The sequence below is a fragment of the Mangifera indica genome, chromosome 14 (genome assembly GCF_011075055.1).
Source record: "Mangifera indica cultivar Alphonso chromosome 14, CATAS_Mindica_2.1, whole genome shotgun sequence".
In the NCBI taxonomy this organism is placed as follows: Eukaryota; Viridiplantae; Streptophyta; class Magnoliopsida; order Sapindales; family Anacardiaceae; genus Mangifera; species Mangifera indica.
This window is the reverse complement of record NC_058150.1, coordinates 641,871-667,264: the sequence shown is the minus strand read 5'-3', so window position 1 is coordinate 667,264 and position 25,394 is coordinate 641,871. Positions and strand designations below refer to the sequence as shown.

General features: G+C 35.8%; 3 protein-coding genes and 1 pseudogene across 4 annotated transcripts; 1 reads left to right on the top strand and 3 right to left on the bottom strand.

Moving 5' to 3' along the window:
- Positions 1-32: 32 nt before the first annotated feature.
- Positions 33-3,626, bottom strand: LOC123196874 (annotated as a pseudogene).
- A 1,464-nt stretch (positions 3,627-5,090) lies between these two features.
- LOC123196003 (putative receptor protein kinase ZmPK1) lies at positions 5,091-7,773 on the top strand. Of its 2 annotated transcripts, XM_044609890.1 has the most exons (2): positions 5,091-5,598; positions 5,782-7,773. In XM_044609890.1, the coding sequence occupies exons 1-2, from the start codon at positions 5,163-5,165 to the stop codon at positions 7,605-7,607; spliced, it is 2,262 nt and encodes a 753-aa protein (XP_044465825.1). In that variant the 5' UTR covers positions 5,091-5,162; the 3' UTR covers positions 7,608-7,773. The 2 variants fall into 2 exon arrangements, with proteins under 2 accessions (XP_044465825.1, XP_044465824.1); XM_044609889.1 differs by having other exon boundaries at positions 5,091-7,773.
- A 2,417-nt stretch (positions 7,774-10,190) lies between these two features.
- Positions 10,191-13,282, bottom strand: LOC123195401 (putative pentatricopeptide repeat-containing protein At1g12700, mitochondrial). The gene has a single exon (XM_044609080.1). It carries the CDS (start codon positions 13,035-13,037, stop codon positions 11,142-11,144), a length of 1,896 nt encoding a protein of 631 aa, XP_044465015.1. The 5' UTR covers positions 13,038-13,282; the 3' UTR covers positions 10,191-11,141.
- A 1,094-nt stretch (positions 13,283-14,376) lies between these two features.
- On the bottom strand, positions 14,377-24,642 carry LOC123196229. Its single transcript, XM_044610165.1, has 8 exons — positions 24,436-24,642; positions 22,531-23,793; positions 19,614-20,964; positions 18,156-18,435; positions 17,108-17,215; positions 16,744-17,022; positions 15,980-16,123; positions 14,377-14,971 (listed from the first exon to the last, which is right to left on the bottom strand). The coding sequence occupies exons 2-8, from the start codon at positions 23,741-23,743 to the stop codon at positions 14,783-14,785; spliced, it is 3,564 nt and encodes a 1,187-aa protein (XP_044466100.1). The 5' UTR covers positions 23,744-23,793; positions 24,436-24,642; the 3' UTR covers positions 14,377-14,782.
- Positions 24,643-25,394: the final 752 nt, after the last annotated feature.

The following is a 25,394-nucleotide window of genomic DNA, read 5'->3' as shown; positions in this document are numbered from 1 at the left end:
TGTGTAAGATATTTTTTAAGACAATGACACGATAATTAAAATTTTTTATTGTTATTATTTTATATAATGAAGCATTCCTTACAACGCTATATCAGCATGTTCTTACTCATCTCCTAAGACAAAATTCTGAAGTAAAATCTTATAAATAAAATTCCAGGCACCAAAAGAAAAAATAAATACACAGAAACACTTAAAAATAGCTGCCAATGAGGATCTTTTATAGCTCAAATTTGAGCTTCAATTTCTGGCAGAGCCTGAAATATTTGAGTCCATAGTTGATCTATTTCTTCTATCTGCCTCCAGACATGAGATGCCAATTTCAACAAATTTCACAGCCTGGCTTCTGCTAAGCATTCCATTCAATCTTAGATCAACCATTTCCTCTGTACAATTCTTTTATTTTCCATGTTGAATTATCTTTTTCACCAGCCTTACATCTCTTGTCAGCTCAGTTTCCTGAGCCTCATCAACATCCTCTACCACCACCAAATATGATACCCAAATCCGTTTCACCATTTCAGGAATCACCACTCCATAACCATAAACATCAACCTTGGAAGTGATAGGAAAACTCATAGCCCACTCTGGAGTCATGTTACCTTTTGTTTTGGGAATCTTGGGGACTCGGGATTTCGTTTGCCTCACTGGGACAACTTGGCCAGCTCAAAATCTGCAATCTGGGGTTCAAATTCACAAGAAAGAGAGCTTCAATCACACCGAATGCATATGCAAAGCTATAAAGATAAATCCTTCTCACTTTCTGACCAGAAGTAGTTTTGGTTTCCCCAAAATGGCATGTATGACCAGTACCACAGGGAACCTTGTGTTCTGATGCCTTGAAACTGGATGGCACTGTTACATAGGTGGTGGCCCGGACATTGGGAGAACTATGGCCATTCAAAATCTGAATTCCTTTCAGCATTCCAAGAATCACCACTCCATAACAATAAATATCAACCTTGGAAGTGTTAGGTAGACTCATAACACACTCTCAAGCCCTCCAACCCTTCATTCTGTGAATCGTGGAGAAATCAGGACACCTTTGGCTCTGGGAGAACTGGCCAGCCTAGAATCTGCTATCTCGCTGCTCTTGCATTCAAATTCACAATACAGGAGATATTTCATCAAACTGAATAACCCATTTGACAATGCTGATAGGCTAGTCCCTCAGCTGTTCCTGAGACATTTTAAACCTCCCTTTGCATCGAAGAAAATAATCTGATGAGAAATAATTGTTTGTCCATGAATTGGTTTTCACTTGTACCATAAACTAAAAGAGCATGTCTGCACAAAGACATTTAAACCATAGAAGATGGTTTCTATAGTCAATTGCACCAACATTTATCATGGCAGCCTTGTTGAATTTTGAACAGGAAATAAAGGAAGCAAATTCAAATATTCATGATAATTTTCATCCTTTAAAGTAAATCTACAACGATTTGAAATGTGGAATCATCTGGCATCACATTTCTGTCCTTCATTTTGTGAAGAAGTTCAACCACTTTAGGTGCCTCATCATTTTGTAAGAAACCTATCATAAGCGTATTAAATGTAACAACATTTGGAGTACAACCCTTCTTCTCCATATCTGATCACAAATCATATGCCCTTTCCAGTTTCCCTTCCTTACAAAACCCGTGGACTGAGATGGAATATGTCACAACAGTTGGCATCGCATGTTTTTGCAGCAACTTGTGAAATAGCTCCCAAGTAATTTTGACCATTCCATTTTTACACAACCCATCAAAGAGACTGTTAACAATTTCAATACTAAGTTCAAACTTGTAGTTCTCCAAAGTATGAAACAATTATGCTGCCTCCAAAACAAAACCGTTCTTGCGTAGCCCATCAATCAATATGTTATATGTACCAGAATTCAGTGCAACATTAGTAAGGTTCATCTCATTAAATAGTTTCTGTGCATATTCAACCTTATTTGATAGAAAAAGACTAGTGAAAAGAGTGTTATATGTAGCAACTGTTTGTCTAATTCCCTTGGACAACATTTCCTGGTAAAAACTCATAGCATTATCTATTTCCAAATTCTTGCCATAGGCATTGATGAAAATATTATAACTAAAGACATTAGGCTTACAACCCTTACTCTCCATAGAGATTAGCAACTGCCTTGCATCATCAACTCTACCAATCAAACAATAGCCATCCATCTCAGTGCTGCACATAAAAGCGTCTGGTTGCAAACCCCTTTGAGTCATCAATTCCAAATATGCATTAGCTTCCTCCACTTTTTGCTCCTTGCAAAGCCCACCCATCATTGTATTAAATGCCACCACGTTAGGCTGTGAACCTTGATCTGCCATCTCAGTAAACAACTCTTAGCTTCTTCCAAATGACCCATGAAACACAAACCATTTATCAAAGAGGTAAAACTACCACATCTGGCTTAATTCCTCAACCATTCATTTCTGAAAACAATTCTTTTGCCTTATCTATCAACCCATCTTTACAAAGAACATCAGTAATACTACTATAACAAACAATACTAGGCTTACAAATGACACCCCCTGCATCACCAGCAACCATTGCTTCAAGTAATCTCAGTGCTAAACTTGTATTCCCCGTCCGACACAACCCATTAATCAAAGTCCCATATGTAATCACATCAGGCCTAACCACAGATACAGCCATTTTCTTCAACAGAACCATAGCCTCCAAACTCCTATTCTCCAAACACAAACCTTTAATCAAAGAAGTAAATGTCACAGCATCCGGGCTAAAACCCCGCCTCAAATTCCTTCCGAAAACCACAAAACCATCACATACTCTACCCATATTACTGAAACAATTAATCAAAATATTCAAAGTAATAAAATTAGGCAACAACCCAATTGAAACCACTTTCTTGTACTGCAAAAAAACATCTTCATAAAACTTATTCCTAGCAAGAGCTCCAGACAACAAATTGAACGAAGATATTGGTGGGGTGGGTAGCATCTGAATCATTGAACCAAAGAAATAACGTGCCTCACTAAAAAGTAATATTGCCTTCGTTACAATTTTTTCTTAGAAATTTATCAAGCTTGGCACGTTCTTCAACTTCAAAATTAAATATTGAATCTTGAGGTGTAATGTTTGTGCTCAAATGAGTTACTTTACGTGATTTTGTGAATAAAGATGAGAGTTTACCTTTCAAAACCAATTCAGAAGAAGAATAAAAACGACGAAGACGAAAGTTTACTGTATTGGCCGCCATCTCAACCGCGATTTTTGTTGGCATTTTGGGGCTCAAAATGGCTTCACTTTGTCTCTTCTTCGAACAAAATCTTCCTCAAACAATCCTGAATCTCCGAGACCCAAAAATCAAACCCACAATCAACTAAATAACCTCCAGTAACCGAACTTGGGTTTTGAATACGAAGGTGGTAGAAGCCGCCATGCGAGTCTGGCCGCTGGCGGCGGTCAGGCTACTCGATAAGCAGAAACGCAGATTTGCCTGTTTTGCGTCATTTATTTATTTGTTTATTTATTTTATTTCTTGTTTTTTATTTATTCGTTTCCTAACAACTTGTAGGTGAAAATTATCATTTTGGGTGTGAATTAAGGTGTTGTGGCTTTTATGCTGACTTGGTTGGATTCAAATAGGATTGCTTAAAATTAGAATATTAGCTTGGTTTAATCAAGTTTGAAATGAACTTAGATTACACTTAGTTCAAGATTTTTGGTTAGTTAAATTTTTCAATCTTAAAAATTTGATTTTAATTTATTAAAATAATTAATATAAATTAAAATAATATTGTTTGGTGGTATGATTATAATACCAAATTTAGTTCAAATAAAACTTAATTTGATATTATAACCAAATATAAGTTCAATTTCTTTAAGGCCAAACGACTATTTCCCACTCAAGGTTTGATGTTTTCTCAAAAGTCTCCTCTTTAACTATGGAAATACCAAACACCCACCTATGACCGGTTAGATTTAACCAAACCCTAACGTCTGAAAATTTTATCTCTTTTTGCCCCCCTAAACTTTAAAAACTAAAATTTTCCCATAGCCTAAGTTTTAAAAAAATGACAGTTTCACCCTAGGGTTTGGTTTTGAAATCTCCGACGACCGTTCCGGCTCCATTGCCGACGGCCTCTCCCTCCCGAAGCAACCTCTCCTTCCGATGAATGTTTTTCTCCCATTTGGAGGCTCGATCGGCGTCGGTTTGGCGTTGGGAGACGAAGAACTTCGTCGGGGAAGACGAAGTTCTTCGTCTCCCAACGCCAAGCCGATGCCGATCGAGCCTCCAAATGGGAGAAAAACATTCGCCGGAAGGAGAGGTTGCTTCGGGAGGGAGAGGCCGTCGGCAATGGAGCCGGAACGGTCGCCGGAGATTTCAAAACCAAACCCTAGGATGAAACTGCCATTTTTTAAAACTTAGGCTGGGGGAAAATTTTAGTTTTTAAAGTTTAGGGGGGTAAAATATATTCTATTTTAGTTTATTTTTAATATTATAGCAAAAATGACAATTTTACCCCTATCACCGTTAGGGTTTGGTTAAATCTAACCAGCCATGGGTGGGTGTTTGGTGTTTCCATAGTTAAAGGGGGGACTTTTAAGAAAATATCAAACCTTGGGTGGGAAATAGTCGTTTGGCCTTTCTTTAAAATCGAACTAATTTTAAATCGGTATAAGTTGTGTTTATCTTGAGCTTTACTATTTTTAGGCCAAGTCAAAATCAAACTTGGGTCCGCCCAAACCACCCCTATCGAGACTCCAAAGACCACAGTAGGATCACACTATTGATAGGCCTCATTCCGTCTACTGAAATTTCTTTGAGTTGATTGGAGTCTAGTCATTAGAAAAAGAGTTTTGTTGAATGCATAATGAATTTGGCCTTCATTGCATCAAACATATGGTTACTTGCTGGAATTATCGACAATTTTGACCATGAAATGCAATGAAGAAAAAAAAATCTTTCTACACGAAATGGTTCTAAATCTAAACTGTCCTTCTAAAGTTTGCTTTCCAAGACCAGTCATCTCTACTAATTTTCAACAAATTTAACATAATATATATATATATATATATATATATATATATATATATATATATATATATATATATATATATATTTTCTTGCCTATTTATTATGAACCAAGAACACAGAGTACGATTCACAACAAGAGTTGAACTCTAAACCAAGCTCAACAAGGATGACACACCGAGCATTGATCTTTCCAAAATTTCCCACTCTTCTCAGTGTTCCACTGATCTTCCTCATCTCTTTTGAATCTTCATATAGCCAAAGCTTGTTGCAAAAGGGCTCTTCTCTCTTAGTTGAAGATAGCTCACATGTGTACTTAACCTCCCCAGACAAAACTTTCACCTGTGGCTTCTACAGTCTTGGCGAAAATGCTCACTGGTTCTCAATCTGGTTCACCAATGCAAAAGATTCAACTGTTGTTTGGATGGCTAACCCTGAGAGACCAGTCAATGGCAAGGGCTCAAAAGTTTCTTTGCAACACAATGGTGATATGGTCCTAAAGGATGTTGATGGCTCAGTGATTTGGACTACTAACACCCCCACTACTGGTGCTGACAAGGCTGAGCTTTTGGAATCTGGAAATCTTGTTCTGAAGGATACAGATGGTAACATTCTATGGCAAAGCTTTGATTTTCCTACTGATACTTTGCTTCCTAACCAACCCTTTACAAAGAGGAAAAAGTTGGTCTGTAGATCAGGGCCAGGAGCCTTTGCTACTGGGTACTTTAGCTTACATTTTAACGATGAAAATGTGTTAAGCTTGATATATGATGCTCCTGATATTTCAGGCGTGTATTGGCCTGATCCTGATAAAGATGTGCTCAAAATTGGAAGAACAAAGTACAACAGTAGTGCAGTTGCTGTTTTAGATGAAAGAGGTAACTTCTTGTCAAGTGATAGGCTGCAATTCAGTGCTTTGGACATGGGTTTTGGGATCAAAAGAAGGCTAACAATAGATCATGATGGGAATCTCAGGCTTTATAGCCTCAATAATCTGACAGGACACTGGATGGTTTCATGGATAGCTCTTCTGCAGCAATGTCATGTCCATGGAGTTTGTGGCAAAAATGGGATCTGTGCTTATGCACTAGATAAGCCAAAGTGTTCATGTCCCCCAGGGTTTGAGGTAACTGAGCCAGGCAATTGGAGCAAAGGGTGCAAGCCTAAGTTCAACAGAAGTTTAACTACAAACTCCAAGCAAGTGAATTTCATCACACTTCCAAGCGTCAATTTCTGGGGATTTGATCTCAATTTCATCCAGTCTTCAACAAAAGATGATTGTATGAAGCTTTGCTTAGACGATTTCCGGTGTGAAGCATACACCTACAGGCTAACAGAAGAAGGTCGTTGCAACACAAAAAGTGCTCTTTTCAATGGTCATAGCTCTCCCAATGTTCGGACCACCACCTATATAAAAGTTCCAGGCAATTTTCAGCCATCTGGGGTCACTAGTTCAACTGACATAAAGCAAATTTGCAAGTTAAGAAAGTCTAATATTACCGTAGAATCTCCTGTGTACCACTTTCCTGGTGAGTCTAGTCATAGTGTGATATGGACTTGTCTCTACAGCTTTGTCTTTGGTCTTGGAGCAATTGAACTTTTAGTTCTAGGATCAGGTTGGTGGTTCCTTTTCAGAAGACATGGTGTGCCATCTGTAGTTGAAGATGGATATCAAGCACTTTCAAGCCAATTCAGGAGCTTTAGTTACTCTGAACTCAAGAAAGCAACACAAAAATTCAAGGAAGAGCTTGGCAGAGGAGCCTTTGGAGTTGTGTATAAAGGTGTTTTAGCAGATGAAAGGGCGGTCGCCGTCAAGAGACTTGGAGATATCTATCAAGGAGAAGAAGCATTTTGGGCTGAAGTGAGTATAATTGGAAAAATTTATCACATGAACCTGGTGAGAATGTGGGGATTTTGTTCAGAAGCCAATCACAAACTCTTAGTCTATGAGTATATAGAAAATTTATCCCTTGACAAACACTTATTCTCTTCAGGAAGTTTTCTTGGATGGAAAGAAAGGTTTAAAGTTGCCCTGGGAACAGCTAAGGCATTAGCCTATCTTCACCATGAATGTCTAGAATGGGTTATTCATTGTGATGTGAAACCTGAAAACATACTCCTGGACAGTGAATTTGAACCCAAAATTTCAGATTTTGGACTGGCCATGCTGTCCCAGAGAGGCAAACAAACTTCAGGAGTCTCTAGGATTCGCGGTACAAAGGGTTACATGGCCCCAGAGTGGACTATGAATCTCCCTATTACTTCCAAGGTTGATGTTTACAGCTATGGGGTGGTGATTCTTGAAATGGTGAAGGGAATTCGGGTTTCACATCTGATGGTTGAGGAAGGTGATGAGGAGCAAGAAGTTGAGTTGAATAGAATTGTCAAGACAGTGAAACGGAAAATGCAGTTTGGGGAGGACAATTGGATAGAGGAAATGGCTGATCAAAGATTGAATGGACATTTTAGCAGAAGCCAGGCTGCAAAATTGGTTGAAATTGGGATATCTTGTATGGAGGAAGATAGAAACAAGCGACCAACAATGGAATCAATAGTCCAGGCTCTTTCAGAATGTGAAGCTGAAACTGAAATCCATTGTGTAGACAATCAGTAGCTGCAACATTTGAGTAAAATGTGTTCTCTGTTTTAAGTGTTCATGTATTTTGTGTTTTCTAGATAAATAAGTTGCAACTTTTATCATGTAAGATTAAGTCATGACTGTCTTTGAAATGTATTTGAGGATGCGAATAAGAGAATATGTAATGTTTGTATTATATGTAGAGGTGGATTCAATCTAAGTTAAGCTCAGTTTAGAATTGGTTCAAGCTCAAATTGAAACCATAATACTCCACTTGATTTTGAGCTTGTTCAAGCTCGTGTATAGTGTCACTGGAGGGTAACCAACAGAGTGAACAGTATCAATGGTCTTAAGAGTTTTTCCCATTCTAAAGAGAAAAAAAAAAAAAGTAGGCAATTCCATTGTTGAAATATATAAATAAAAGTACCTCAAAGCAAAAGGTCCTATCTAGCAAACAACTATTCCCTCTTTCTAAAGGTTGGTAGTTAGTTACCAATCATATACATGGTTATTAGTATTTTATGCGATGCAATATATATTATACGATACAATACAATATAAGTAAAAAACGATATATATTTTAGGATGTATAAAAAAATTGATACGATATAATATACATATCATACGAAACAAAACATATCGATTCATATCAATAATTTTATAGATATAGATCAATACAACTTTTTGGTCTATGGATTAATAATGACATAATAAGAATGTAATTTAGAAATTTCAAAAATTTAGGATGTCTGTGATATTTTTTAAGATGATGATATAAATAAAATTTTTTATTATTTCATATAAAAAGTGTACCTTACAATGTTATTGAGCTTCAATTTCTAGCAGAGCTTGACAATTGAGTCCATAATTGGTCTCTTCTATTTGCGTCCAGACATGATACGCCAATTTCAACCAATTTTGCACCCGGTTTCTGCTAAGTATTCCATTCAATATTACATCAACCATCTCCTTTATACAACTCTTTTATTTTCCATATTGAATTAACTTTTTCACCAGCCCAATATCTCCGGTCAGCTCAATTTCCTAAACCTCATCACCATCCTTTACCACCACCAGATACGATGCCCAAACCCCTTTAACCATTTATGGAATCATCACTCCATAACTATAAACATCAACCTTGGAAGTGATAGGTATGTTAGAATATGTCCTAAAAACCAATCACTTGGATTGGTTTTAAAGATTGTATATCTTGCATATACATTATTAATAAAAGAAAAATTTTGTCATACTTCACATGTTTTCAATGTCACTTATATTTATATCTATATTATAGTTGTATATTACATCCATATTAGCTACATGCATACGACATGTGAAAGGTCTCGATGAGTTTTAATAAACGTCATCAAATCGTTCCTTGTATAAGCAATCTATTTGGGTAATAGTATTGCATAGTGGATGTGTGTTATATCACCACAGTATATCAATGGATGATATTAGACATAGTGGAGATACACATGGGTAAACAATAGAACTATTTGATGGTTAGAGAACTGATCAAAGGTTATTCTATTATATTGTTTATCGAACGTGACCGCTGAACGATGATCACATGGGCATTAATATATAGTCAATTATACATCGTGAATCATACTAGTGTATAGATCCTTTGACTTGAGATATCAAAGTTGTGCTGCGTTCCGAAACGTATGGTTCATACGGTGGATACCACGAGGCTAATCATGTCTTGTTCAGAAGCCGTTTTGATCATATGTTGCTTGAGCGAGAGGACAAGTGATGATCATACAAGGATCCGTTAGCTCGACTGCTCTCGAGTTCCCATACGAATATCGAGAAACATGAAAATCTAAGACACTGGCCAGTGTAGATAAAAGACCACATGAAGAGAATTTCGATGTGGCACGTTATGATGTATTACTTGATATTCGAAAAGATTAAATATTGGATTTTGACATTCCATGAATCCAAATTTAATCGGGATGTAATGATGGAGGGATTGGACTACATGGTTAGTGTGAGTAATAAAGGTTTATTTGACATTATGTGAAGCTTGTACTTCATTGTGATGTAGGGGTCATGGGACATTGCTAGATGACACCACATGATCAGTGGGAGCTTCGTTTTGTAGCAAAAAATGAAGTATATCAGTTAACGACAGTTTTAGGTTATATAGTGATATAATGAAACGTATTCTCTGATATGCGGCCCACGGCTACGTCACTATGAACCTTGAAGGTCACACCTATATTTCAAGGAAGAAAATGGTGTTATGAAGCTGAAAATATTCATCCATGATTGGCTAGCACTTTTCGAGGATAAAAATTGTGTTTTTCGAATAAGATTCTAAAAAGGGGCAAAATTATCATTTTACACCTTTTAAATTGTTTAGAAAGTTAAAATGAATAATTTTGGGCACAAATTATTTAACATGTGTCAAATTCCAATTTCTCTTAATTATCATCCAATGAGAATTAAACGCATGTTATAACTTGATAAATATCAAGTTTTAATGTAATAAATGTGAGGCAAAAATGAAGAAATATATACATTTTTCTTTTCTTCTTCTTCTTTACCGGGAAAAGCTTCTCCTTTCTTCCATTTTTCTTCCTTGAAGGGTGCAAGTCAAGAGATCACTTATTTTAGTGATTCAAACTCCCAAATTTCAAATCAAATTACAAGATACAAGGTAGTTTACATGTTTCTATGTTTTATTTCTTGAAAAACCATGTAAACTTTACAATACCATTATTACATATGATGTGAACATAAATTAAAAATTTTAATTTTCTTGCCAAAATCCTTCAAGGTAGTCTCATAGCCCACTCTGGAGTCATGTAACCTTTTGTTTTGGGAATCTTGGGCACTTGGGATTACTTTTGCCTCTCTGGGACAACTTGGCCAGCTCAAAATCCGCAAGCCAGGGTTCAAATTCACTAGAAAGAAAGCTTCGATCACATCAAATGCATATGCAAAGATGTAAAGATAAATCCTTCTCACTTTCTGACCAGCAGTGGTTTTGGAATCCTAAAATGACATGTCTGATCAGTACCACAGGGAACCTTGCGTTCTGATGCCTTGAAACTGGTTGGCACTTTTATATAGGTGGTGGTCCAGACATTGGGAGAACTATGGCCATTCAAAATCTGAATTCCTTTCAGCATTCCAAGAATCAACACTCCATAACAATATATATCAACCTTGGAAGTGTTAGGAAGATTCATAGCACACTCTCAAGCCCTCCAACCCTTCATTTTGTGAATAATGGAGAAATCAGTACTCTTTTGCCTCTGGGGAGAACTGGCCAGCCTAGAATCTGCTATCTTGGTGCTCTTGCATTCAAATTCACCATCCAGGAGATATTTCATCAAACTGAATAACCCATTCTACAATGCTCACAGGCAAGTCCCTCAAGCTGTTCCCAGGACACTTTAAACCTCCCTTTGCATGAAAGAAAATAATCTGATGAGAATTAATTGTCTGTCCATGAATTGGTTTTCACTCGTAGCACAAAATAAAAGAGCATGTCTGCACAAAGACATTTAAACCATAGAAGATGGTTTCTATAGTCAATTGCACCAACATTTATCATGGCAGCCTTGTTGACTTTTGAACAGGAAATGAAGGAAGCAAATTCAAACATTCACGATAATTTTCATCTTTTGAAAGTAAATCTACGACGATGTGAAATGTGGAATCATCTGGCTTCACATTTCTGTCCTTCATTTTGTGAAGAAGTTCAACCACTTTAGGTGCCTCATCATTTTGTAAGAAACCTCTCATTAGTGTATTAAATGTAATAACATTTGGAGCACAACCCTTCTTTTCCATATCTGATAACAAATCATATGCCTTTTCCAGCTTCCCTTCCTTGCAAAACCCACGGACTAAGATGGAATATGTCACAACAGTTGGCGTCACATGTTTTTGAGATAACTTATGAAATAGCTCCCAAGCAATATAGACCATTCCATTTTTACACAACCCATCAAAGAGGCTGTTAACTATTTCAATACTAAGTTCAAACTTGTAGTTCTCCAAAGTATGAAACAATTTTGCTGCCTCCAAAACACAACCGTTCTTGCATAGCCCATCAATCAAAATATTATATGTACTAGAATTCGGCGCAACATTAGTAAGGTTCATCTCATTAAGTAGTTTCTGTGCATATGCAACCTTATTTGATAGAAAAAGACTTGTTAACAGAGTGTTATATGTAACAACTGTTTGTCTAATTCCCTTGGACAACATTTCCTGGTAAAAACTCATAGCTTCATCTATTTCCAAATTCTTGCCATAGGCATTGATGAAAATATTATAACTAACAACATCAGGCTTACAACCCTTACTCTCCATAGAGATTAACAACTGCCTCGCATCATCAACTCTACCAATCAAACAATAGCCATCCATCAAAGTGTTGTACGTAAATGTGTCTGGTTGCAAACCTCTTTGAGTCATCAATTCCAATAATGCCTTAGCTTCCTCCACTTTACCCTCCTTGCAAAGCCCACCCATCATTGTATTAAATGCCACCACATTAGGCTGCAAACCTTGATCTACCATCTCAATAAACAGACTCTTAGCTTCTTCCAAATGACCCACAAAACACAGACCATATATCAAAGAGGTACATACTACCACATCTGGCTTAATTCCTCTACCCTTCATTTCCAAAAACAATTCTTTAGCCTTATCTATCAACCCATCTTTACAAAGAACATCAATAATACTACTATAACAAACAATATTAGGCTTACAAATTACACCCCCTTCACCATTACCAGCAACCATTTCTTCAAGTAACCTCAGTGCTAAACTTGTATTCCCCATCCGACACAACCCATTAATCAAAGTCCCGTATGTAATCACATTAGGCCTAACCTCAAATACAGCCATTTTCTTCAACAGCTCCATAGCCTCCAAACTCCTATTCTCCAAACACAAACCTTTAATCAAAGAAGTAAATGTCACAGCATTGGGGCAAAAACCCCGCCTCAAAATCCTTCCAAAAACCACAAAACCATCAAATACTCTACCCATATTGCAGAAACAATTAATTAAAATATTCAAAGTAATAAAATCTGGCAACAACCCAATTGAAACCACTTTCTTGTACTGCAAAAAAACATCTTCATAAAACTTATTCCTTGCAAGAGCTCCAAACAACAGATTAAACGATGATATTGGTGGGGTTGGTAGCATATGAATCATTGAACCAAAGAAAAAACGCGCTTCACTAACAGTAATATTGCCTTCCTTACAATCTTTTCTCAAAAATTGATCAAGCTTGGCACGTTCTTCAACTTCAAAATTAAAAACTGAATCTGGAGGTGTAATGTTTTTGCTCAAATGAGTTACTTTACGTGGTCTTGTGAATAAACATGAGAGTTTGCCTTTCAAAACCAATTCAGAAGAAGAATAACGACGAAGATGAGAGTTTACTGTATTAGCCGCCATCTCAACCGCGCTTTTTGTAGGCATTTTGAGCCTCAACCTGGCTTCACCTTGTCCGTTCTTCAAACGAAATCTTCCTCAGACAATCCTGAATCTCGAGACCCAAAAAATGAAGCCCACAATCGACTAAATAACCTCCAGCAACCGCAGTTGGGTTTTGAATTCGAAGCTGGTGAGTCAGGCTGCTGGCGGCGAGGCAGGCAACTCGAAACGCAGAAACGGGATTAGTCTCTGTACAAAATTATAGGTTATGTGGACAAGAGACGGCTTTACATTATTACATATTATTTAATCCTTAATTAAAATTATCCAATCACGTGACTGTAGATATTAATTGACCGATTTATTCACTCAAATCAAGATTTAATTACTCGCTCAAAAATAAACAAAGGTGCAAACTAGTGGAAGCGGTGTATTGCTTGGATCAAACTTTATTTGATGACTGACATGTATATGGGTTCAAACTTGTTGACTCAGTAGGATCTCGATTTAAAACAAAAACAATTGGTTTTGAAATTGGATTATCTATGAATTTATAAAAAATTATATTATTTTTATAATTTATATATTTATTAATTATTTTTTATATTTAATATTAAAAAATAATTTTTAAAATTATAAATTTATAAATATTTTATTTGAATTTAATTATAAATTTACGAGCTTATTAAGCGAATCAACATCAAATTAACTTAAATATGATTGTTTGTACTCCTCTACTTTATGATTTTAGATTGTAAAAAATTAGAATGCTATGAATTTTTTCAAAAAAATGAATTTGTTACGATATCAAATATAAAGTATAAAATTTTACTCCCACATTAAAAAATATGAGATTCTTGTATTAGATTTATATGATCCTTCGTTCTTTAATCTGAACAACTTTTAAAATACAATTTTTCTAAAGTTTATATCATTTAATATTAAAAAAATTATCATATTATGCAATTGCAATTATGCCCGCTCTAGCTAATAAAGAGCTAACACATATTTCTGTGTGGGGACATCAAAGCTTGTAGAACATAATGGTATGTTATAATTTCAAATGCAATTTACAGCACTTCAATTTCAAATAAAAAAAACATGAACTTTTACTAAGAGGTTTATATAGTTTTACATTCTCCAATTTCAATAATTAACTCTATTACCCAAAGTTCATGTCTAATTCTAAAAGGAATTAAAACTACAGTTGTTACATATAATTTTTTGGTGGAGTAATGGCATGATGCCAAATAATGCCAAAAGAGCCCAGGTGATACAACAATACCAGAGAAGCCACACAAATAAAAGGTTCTCACTGGGCTTGCTTGCTGCTCCTAACTTCTGATATAGAGCGGCCAAATTTTGTGTCCAAAGCCAGCCAAAATTGGACAAGCAGCAGCAGCTATTTCACAAGCTATTACTAAATAACCTAAAAGAATTATCACACACCATGTACAACAACATGTAAGATTCCCCTACCACCACATCAAACAAAGCACGATGAATGAATCCCTAAATTACACATTACGTGCAAAATTACATTCTTGATAATGGCAAATTGAAGAAATACAACTTGGTAATGGTAAAGGGAAGGAAGATCATACATCAACAACAATCAAACACACCTTTCAACCGCTTTGTTTTGGTGCAAGTGAAGGGCTGGAAAAACCGTTGAAGATAACTTCTTAAATAGATGACAGATTAGAGTTAGTAATCAAATGTGGCTCCTTCCCCCAAAAGACAGCGAGGGCAGTGGCAAAATGTCTTCACCGAGAGACTTTTCTGATGGTTCAAGCTGATATGGGTTCATAGGGGTACGATAGCCAGGGGTGCTTCAGAGCCTCAGATGCAGAAGGGCGCTTCTTAGGATTTACTTCAAGCAAATGAGCAACGAAATCGATGAAGCCCTGGTCTCCCATAGGTAATCGGTGCTGTAAGGATGTCTTTTTCGGTATCAAGTATTCAAGTCTGTTGGTTTCCTGAAGAATTAAAGAGAATGGCAAAAACCAAGTAAATTTTCACATACAATTATATGACATGTACTGTAAAAGTAACGCTGTATCAAATGACCAGAATACAGTATACAAATATGACATAATAATACTTAAGCAGAGGAAGACGCTCCATCAAAGAAAATTAATTAATCGGATGACAGAGTTCTGTCATCATGCTTCGAGTGAAACTTTTCCTAAAAGGTATCCAGGAAAACAAAAATATCTTGTCTCCTCAAATGCTATCCTAAAATTTTTCCTTCAAATATCAACACAAAAGTTTATGACATAATAATAATAAAGCAAAGGAAGACGCTCCATCAAAGAAAGATAAATAATTGGATGACTGAGTTCTGTCATCATGCTTCGAGTGAAACTTTTGCTAAAAGGTATCCAGGAAAACAAAAAGATCTTGTCTCCTCAAATGCTATCTTAAATTTTTTCCTTCAAGTACAAACACAAGGTGGCAGATACGCAAGAAGTTGTTAAATGTCTCATTTGCCTCATTGCACCATATTGCTATAATATCCTGAACTGATTGCTTAAACAAGTATTTATGGTAATTAAAGTAATCAGAATTCGGGAGAGTGACAGAAGTAAAAAATAATTATAAAAACTTATGTCATACAAGACATCATAATCATCAAGACTTAAGGATGCAAGGATGATACAGGAATATAAAGGTACTGAATCAATGTATTGGTAATTGAAAAGGACATGTGCGGCTCATCATACAGTGTCTAAGAAAATTTATAAATCTATTCTCACCTCAGATAACTGTGATAACACATGACAGGGGGAGGGCAAGCAATAATCATTATATATGCAAACAGATAATTCCAGTATGCCCAATCAACTATATAGGGTCACTTTTAGAATAAGCTAACCATACTTAATCACATTACAAAATCAAATATTTACAGACATTAAACAGGATAGGAAATGAAAGTACATTGATGTACACATAAAATTCTTCAAAACCAGAGATGCTGTTACCTGATTCCTTTCATAAAGCATGTGATTTTTACTAAAATATTTGTATGTATCCCGTCCTTTGGCGAGCATGATTTGTTCAATAGGGCCAATGATTCCGATCACCCGGGCCAATAATGTTGCAGGGGAATCATTTTGGAATAGGACCTACATCCAAGAAATATTCATTCATGACCAATTTGCCCTAACTATTACAAGAAATAACTAATAATATCACATCAAAATAACTACAGATATGCTCAATGCATCACGCATTTCACCTGGCTTGGAAATTCCACAGGCAAACAGACAATGAATCCCAAGTCCCTAACTAAAAAATTGTTCAAAATAGAAAATGCAAGAATCACATTTGAGATTAATTCTAAATGTAATGTCACTTAAATACCAAAACTACAGGATAATATCACATCAATTTCCAAGAAACGTACAGCCATAGCTTTCAAGGCCACATGAGTACAAATCAATCCAACAATAACTCAGGACAAATTAAATTCACGTAAGGTAAATAAATTAGTTTCACAAATCAGAATTTCATTGATGAATACCAAGAATTAGATATAATATTCTAAAAAAAGAAAAATAAATTTTTTAAAAAAAAGCAAGACAAAATTTTCAGCTTGTTATCTGAACATGAATCATTGATTTCTCATCAGCACCTTTACCACTATCAAATTAACACACAAGAATTTATCCCATCTTATGATCCATAATTCACATGCAAAAAAAGAAATAATAATAATTAGTTTCTCTGAAAGGCTTATACTTACGTTTCCAGTACAAAGTTCTGCTAATATGCAGCCAAGAGACCATATGTCTATCTTTTTATCATATGGAAGCCCCAGGATAACCTCTGGAGCACGATAGGATCTGGATTGAACATAGGAGCATAGATGATCTGTCTCAAAACAACTACTCCCAAGATCAATGACCTTCACCTCACATCTGCTATAACTTTTCACTAATATATTTTCAGGCTTCAGATCACAATGTATAAGGCCGAGACCATGCAAGAACTGAAGAGCTTCCAAACATTGGATAGTAATCGACTGCAGAGAACATATTGCAAGATATAACAAACAATCAGGAAAAATAAATGAAATACTTTGGCAGTGAAAATGGAAACCAACTGACCTGCAACCTTGGCATTGTGAAGTACACCTCCCCTCCTGATTCTCTATTAAATTTATGAAACTCGTACAAGTTTGCCTTCAAAAGTTCACATACTATCAACAAATGCTCCTGCAAAGTAGCAGGAAGTCAGAAAATAATTAACTCAACATGCACTACATTCTCATTTAGCAGTACATCAGCAAACAAAAGACCTGGATGAGAACTTGACTAGACAACGTATGAAAAACAAAATAGTGTACTTCTCACAGAATAAATTATTAGATACATGCCACATCCCGCTAAGAGCATCAACAGGATATAACTGTGCTCTAAGAACCATTCAACTCTATCAAATAAGCAAATTAATTGAAACATGCACACGGTAAGAGAATGACAAGTAGCAGTGAGCATGTAGTTTCAATCAGCACAGAGATTTTCATATCTTATAATAACCATTCTCCAATTCAAAAGACAAGAACAAAATGCAGTATATTAAAACCATGATAAGAGAGAGAATGATCATACATTAACCAAACAATGTCCTTTAACCCTTGGAAAACTATTAAAACACACATGAAAAATTATATTAATCAAACTTGGTAAGAAGTGTCATTAGATGTATTGTTTTGAAGGTCTGCACTACATGACCACACATATAGGGAGATCAGTATACGTATTTTCTTTCTATTTTTGGATACCCTAAATTTCCTTGACCTTAAGCAAGAGAATGAATTCTAAGTTTATGATTCCTGCAGGACCCTAAATCATGGTAGTCAAGAACAAGCAGGATATAACATCCCAGGTTGCCAGGTCCAAGGGGAGTTCAGCCCCTTACCTCTTTCTTGAAACCAAAGGCCTTTACCACTCAAGACAACCCCAAGGGGTTGTTGGTATTAGCATGTAACAGATCTCACTCGAATTCTTAGTAAAAAAGCGAATTGTTAATAGATAAATTTATTATTTAAAAAAAAGAAGTAAAAGACAGAATAGAGGCATAAGCATAAGGATATCCACATGGAGAAAATTAAAAGGAGCATTGACATTACAATACAAGTACAACTCTACTTACTCGATAGTAGAAGTAATCGTATAATCGCAAAAGGTGGTATTTGTCTGCAGGATCATGCTTGTTGACATACTTGAGAAGCTTTATCTCATCAAGGCTCTGATCAAAAAAATCCTTGTTGTTTTTTATGATTTTCACACAAACATCCATGCCTGTATGCAGGTCATGTGCTTGTATAGCTTTGCTAAAAGCAGCAGATCCAAGATACTCTGTAACATGATAGCGACCAGCTATAACAGAATTTAAAACAACATGGAAATTCTTGTCCTCCTCAAAGCCAGTTCTGAGAACAAAAAACAAGTCGTTCAGGCCAAAAAGTCCATTGGAATTTAATGAGCTAATAGCAGCTGTTTACCACTGAAACAGAGCAGCTGTCACCACACACAAAGCATGAATTTCTATCTAAAATACTAAATAAGTTATTCATTTCACCCGAGTATGAATGACAACACTTGAAGAAATCAACAATTTTGGTATAGAAGACGATCATTTACACTTCTAAAGCAACCCTTCCTTCCGAAGGAGAGGGTCCCCTCTGCTAAAACAAAGCACAACCCTACCTTTTATTCTCAAAGAGGCTGCTGAACTTAAAGGCTGAAAATAAGACAGGTACATAGACTAAATATGCACAATGAAAACAGCAAATCAGTGAAGGGGGTATATATCTACACAATACCTTGAAATTACAAAAAAAGAACAAATGAAAGTTTGCATATCCTATTTCCTTAGAAAATTTACAAATCAAGTACTAACAATAGGAGGACATTCTACCATTACTTAAAGAAGATCCTTCTTAAGGAAAAAACCATTCTGCCTCTTCATCCTACATTAACCGAGCAGAAGACAGATGCAAGTCCCTTGAAAAGAATAAAAACTTCTCATGTTTTTTGCAGATTAAATATATAATTCACCAAAATGGAAATCTCATCAAAATCCCAGCAAAATGGAAAAAATACGAAAGCACAAATGATCACTTAACAAAAGATTTAGATGCAACAAGGCAATTCAATACATGATAAGCTAACGTAGAAGCTCAAACTCATATCATCCTTTCTCCATTTATAATATCTCTATCCCTCTTTCCATGATTGACTAGTCAGGGAATGATTCTTGGCGCATGGGAAAGTCTCCATTAACTGTACAAGGAAGGGGGTACAAGGTGACACACAACCAGCAAAGGCCCACCCAGAAATCATCAGACATGTACAACAATTACAGTAGATTATTATCAGAGTACTTGAGGATATCGTCGCTATTTTATGAAGCAAGAGAAAATAAGAGAGTATTTCACAGTATATCAATTTAAACCTACAAAATAATAGCAAAAAGAAATCATAACTTTTGAGCAAAGACATTTCAAAGTTGAATGTAGATGTAAATCCAGCAATTATAAGCAAAATCAACAAGCTAAAAAGCATGATCTAGTAATTGACAAGTCAAATGTATTTGTGGGAGACATACCTGTTTTTCCTATGGACAATCTTGAGATTAAAAGTCTCAAATTCCTCCTCCTGAGCCTTTATTTGCCTCACTTGCTCTTGGACAGCAGCTGCCTCCTCATCTTCAAGTGAGGCACCCGGATCTTCTTCCCTTATAGCACTAATTTTTTCATCCTCTTCTCTCTTGACATGATCTCGCTCATTGTAACCATAATTTGAAAGCGTTGAGGGAGAAGAATTTGCTGATCTTACAACACTTCCATTATTTTCATCCCTAGAACTTTTAGCAGTTGAAGAATCATTACTTTTCTGCCTCCAGGTTGCAAGCATGTCATCAGGCACCATCAATGCATTCAAGCGTTCATCAGTATCATCACTAACAACAGGATCACAGTTGTTTGACCATAATGATTTACTAGAGCTGGCCTGCACCAGCTGCCCATCTCTTAGCAGGGGAGGAAATGAATCTTGTTTTACCTGTGCACATATACCTTTATCATTCATAACCACATATTTACTTGAATCTTGTTTAATGATTTTCATTTTATCCCTGCCTACTCTGTCAATATATTTCTTGTCAGATTCATGATGAGACAGTCTGGACCCACCCATTCCAACATCACTATCACGAAAATACTCTAGATCCCCTTCACTACTACCTCCAAGCAAACTTTCTCGTACTTCACTACCCATTTCAGCTGCATCGCTGTTGATTCCCACACCAATTGACCGAACAGAACCGTGCTGATCATCATGCATGCAAATGTCATCCAACCGAGCTCTGCCACACTCATTCAGAATTTTCCCATCCCCTAACATGATAAGTTCATTTGTCTGTGTAACAAATCCCTGCCAGACTGGTTCTGAGCGCATCAAATTCAACTCTTCTTCATCCATCAACTGTCCGTCATATTGATCTATTAAATCATTATCAGTCCTCTCATACATTTCAGACAGAGTCAACCCTATAGGATCATCTGAAGCCGTAACTGGTTCAACATTTTTAGATTGAAAACACTGTTCACCAGAAAAGTATGAATCTTCCTCTGCAAAAGATTGCTCATCATCATCATCTTTTGCCAGACCTCTATCCTGTGGATCTGGAACACTACCATGTCCTGTTCCCTTTTCATTGTCACTAGGGTAATCAATTTCATGAGCCAGAAACCATGCCTCATCCTCAATAGGTTGTCTCATATATCCAACATCATCGTCGTCGTCATATTCGTCTGAATCCCAATACTCATGTGGATAGTCAACTGATTCACTCAAACCATCACCGATAGTAGCAAAACCAGAAACCAGATCAGATGTATCCTCTGCAATCCCCTGGCTTACAGATAGCCAACTGCCTCCACCAGTCCTCTTTCCACCTACATCGTCAAAAAATTAAAAGTTATTCAACATATGACTGCAGAACCAAAATTAGAAGTACAGAATATCCTAGTGCAGGATTCTGAAAGATGATGAAAACTATCTATGCATATATAATAATCTTGACCAAACAAGTGAGCATGCTTCTGCTTAAACATGTCCTGAATAAACCTAAGAGAGAATAACTAGTGACGACTAATGCACCACACACATTTAATTTTGTTCATATTATAATACTATACAGTATTGCATAACAGGTGCAATAAGAAAGTTCCCATTGATTTGATGGATGTCACAAAAATATTGAATATAATATGTTGAAAAAATATAGAAGAGATGAAACAATGTCCTTTCCAAGGATAAGAAACAAAGAAAATCATTCAATGTATACCCATTCTTAGTATACTCTTTCATTTATAACCATTTCTATTATATATTGCAACAATAAGATTAGCAGGGATAGAAGGTTAAACACGTAATGTAAGAAATTATATATCATCAGAAATCAAACAATAATAATAACCTACTTGAAAGGTGTTTCATTTAGATGTTCAATTTCAATAAATAAAAAGGACTCAGTTATACAAACACCAAAAAAATGAAACACTACCGTGAAATTCATAGTTACAATTATAATATCTTTGCGTCAACAATAATTATTCACCCAAAGAACCAAAGTACATGATATTAAGCAGGTCACTTTTAATGGATAGTTTGCCTGGGGAAGGTTATGAGACAGAAGCTGGTTTGGTGGTGATTAAGAATTAATAGAACTAGAGCTGAAACAAAGAATTTCATTTAATGATTACAGTAACAGAAGAACGCAGCAAAGACTTCAGAACAATGAAAGATATTTAAAGGAAGAAAAACAATCAGAGCATGGAATTAGTGTAAGAGAACTAGGCATCATATAACTTGATTTTTCATTGAGCAAAAGAATTAAAGATCAGTTTAATCCTCATGTATAAATATCAATCTCAGACTAACATAAGCCTTGAATTCAATAGATAGCACAAGGATGCCAAAATAAAACCTAATTCTCAAGTTTGAGATTTCCAGGGAAACAACCAAGAGGAAAAACTACTTTGGCAGCATAAACAGATAATATTGAAGGTTTTGTTTTTGTTATTCTTTGATACTTTTTTCTAGGTGGCATTTGACTGAAGCAGGTGTTTGGCAGTTGATGGGGCATGTTGTTTCAAGCAAGGTTTAGTCTATGCTTCCATTTTCTCTCTCTCAGTCATTCACAAGAACCCACAATATATCTTTTGAAACCCTATGCTTTACCACCTAACCTAGATGGTGTCTTCGGGCGTCAAAGATGACTTACACCGCGACAAGTTAGATGACTGAAATCAATGCAAAGAAAGAACTTTAATATGATAAATTTATTCTCTTTTCTGGAAGTCTAAAAGTAAGCCATAACTATAATTTTCTAACCAAAAATATAAATGAAGTAAATGCAAAGGTGTTCCACCAAATCTAACTACTGTAAGTACACAGTAAAGTGAGTAATATTTGTAGAAACCTAGGATATTTATCCAATCATTTATCAAATGACAAACCTGAAGAGTTGATTTCTTGTCCAATAGGAACATCTAGAAATGACCCTATAAGTAAGGAACTATCAGCACTAATGAGCTTTGCACCAGGTCCATCGCGCTCAAACTTTTCTTCCCAATTAACATTCAATGGCTTGTCCTCTGACTTCAATTTAACTGGTGGCAGCCTAGGGAACTCTTCCCTGGGATTATCAGAAGTTCCTATATTGCTTATATCCTTCTGCTCAGAATTCCCCTGAAATTTCCCAAAGTATAAAGCTCTTCCAACCTCATCCACCTGCTGCTTAATTGCAGCTCTCACATTACCGATATCTGTTTCCTTCTTACCTTCCTTTTTGTCAGATGCAGCTACAATGCAATAACTGCTAGACACATCCCCCTTGGAGAATGGAAATATGGTCTTGACAGAACAATCTTTCCACATATCTGCAGATGTATTTGTCAATGCCTCATTTCTTGACCAAGGGTTGTCCCCAAAGCTTTCTTTAGAGTATGTAACGCCACTCTTAAGTTGCTGATCAACAACTTTTGGCTCACTTGTTTGAATTTTTTCATACTTGGATTCTGCATTGGTTTTACTGGTACTCTCAACCCATGAAGTCCTCTTTTCACCAGAAAAGAGAATCTCTTCTCCTGAATCTAAATTGCGAGGTTTTAAATTGACTTTACCGGAATCAGGAACTTCACTTGCATGGTATCTTGACTGTTCAGAAATCTGAAGCTCCATGAAGTTATTGGTACTACTGACACCATCTTTTCGGTGAGGATCGGAAGGTCCATTGCTAGAACTATAATTATTCCAAGAGTACAAATCCAGCACATTGTCCTCCGAACCTTTGGAAAAAGTGAAGCTCTTTTCATTAGTCCCAACAGCCTCATTAGGCTTATTACGTTCCCCACTAGAAGCGGCATTTCTCCATTTGCTTTCAGACCCATTTCTACCAGTTCCATACTCAATTTCTTTCACAATGAGTTCCTTAGAAATTTCACTAGTATTTCGTGAACTTGAACCTTGATTCTCACTTGCTGATTTGCTCCCATTTTCCTCTTCCGACACCTCAGTTGAAACCTTCTCTTCTAAGTTTAGTTTCTCAAGGAAACCATTCAAATCAGGGTGGTTACCAAGCTCACTGCGCAAAGCTGCCTCAGCTCTTGTAAAGCGATTTCTCCTCAAAAACTCCAGAATCACATCAAGCGAGCCTTTGTCCGCCATCATGAACCACTAACACCGCAAAAGCAGGCACTAGAATGAAAAATGCACAAAACCTGAAACAACTCACAAAAAGAAAAATTATGATACATGAAAATCCCGTTATGTTATTTAATAATGATGTATTTTTCCTAAAAAAATCTAAAACTATATTTCATGTTGTTCTGGCTTCCGCAAAACTAGAAACCATTCAACCCGGCCTGATAAACAGTAACTTGAAGCACCTCCAAAATTAAACATAAATTTTTATTTTCCCACAAATTTTTCATCCTCGGCAACAAAGACAACACATCAGAATCTTCCCCAAATCCCAACTCAAATCCTTAACCGACAAACAATTTCACCACTCCAAATTACCTAAAATTTCCTTTAATAAGGCTTCCATGCCTCAAAATAACCTCAAAATAAAAATGTCAAAGCAACAAATCATTCCCATTTCCCACATTTTCTCGCCAAAACCAAAAACCCTAGAAATAAAGACTCCCCAAAGCCCAACAAAGCATATCCCCTCGAAGCAAAGATCCACACCCGTCCAAGCAAAACCCTAGAAATTCCAAACTCTAACTTTCCCAAACCCTACGATTCAAACCCAGTTCCACAAATCAAAAACCAACAAAAAACAAACGCAAACCCAGAATCAAAATGAAAATAAAATAAAATAAAACCAAGGTGAATCACCTCGAGACAAATAAACTTACAGATCGACGAGGAGATAAGAGTGTCTGTGGATTCCATAGCCGTCACAAAATGCAAAGTAACATGAAAATCAACTGGAATAAGATTTTCTGAAGAAATTTGTTTAATTTTTTTTTTATGTGTGTCTTTTTGAAGTTTGAGTTTTGATTTGAATATAATTTTTCACTTTTGGCCTGCACTCCCTCTCTCTCTCTCTCTCCCTGGTCGGGTCAGGCCTGTCAATGACACCAAAACAAAATAATTAGTCCGAGTCACAATGTCCCACATGAACTTTGATAAAATGATTTCGTCACCCTTTAAGTGTAAAAAATTTACTTATCCACCTATTATTGTATGAATTAAAATCTTTACCGTAAATTATTAATTTGTCTTTTTAATAGAATTATAAAAATGCAATGACTACTAAATACAATGTCAATTGTCAATTTATCATTATTTTTATTTAAATTGTTAAAATACCCTAAACTATTTATAAATATAATTATAATTATATTTTTATTATCTTTTCTTTTTGGTTAATGTTGTAGGTTTGACATGTAGTACCAAATATGGAAACATAGACTTTTTGTTGTGTCATTCTCACCCTCACCATTAGACCAACCGCGATTGAGTTGGATTTTCTTCCTGATTTTGTCGAGTCAGGATTGATAAAATTATTTGGTGGTAAACACATCTTAATTAATAAAATTATTTGTAAAATAAGCATACCATTGAAGTTGGATTTGATTTAGACTGAGTTTGACTAAAGTCATAGTTGAATCTAAAATAGTAACTCAAGATAGATAAGTTGAAGTTCGAATTCGATTTAAAAATAATTTTACTTTAAATTTGACATTAACTTACTCACACTTGAATGTTTTGATATATTCAAATTCGATTTGTTTGATTCGAATTCAAGTGACTCAAATTGAATTTAATCCTACATTTCACATCATGTGTATAAAAAATAATTAAATATAAC

Coding starts and splice junctions, on each gene's coding strand:
- LOC123196229 (XM_044610165.1), bottom strand. CDS start 23,743: ATGATGGCGGACAAAGGCTCGCTTGATGTGATTCTGGAGTTTTTGAGG. Junction 17,216..18,155: donor ACGATTACTTCTACTATCGA/GTAAGTAGAGTT, acceptor GCTACTTTGCAG/GAGCATTTGTTGATAGTATG. Junction 17,023..17,107: donor TCACAATGCCAAGGTTGCAG/GTCAGTTGGTTT, acceptor TGTTCTCTGCAG/TCGATTACTATCCAATGTTT.
- LOC123196003 (XM_044609889.1), top strand. CDS start 5,163: ATGACACACCGAGCATTGATCTTTCCAAAATTTCCCACTCTTCTCAGT.
- LOC123195401 (XM_044609080.1), bottom strand. CDS start 13,037: ATGCCTACAAAAAGCGCGGTTGAGATGGCGGCTAATACAGTAAACTCT.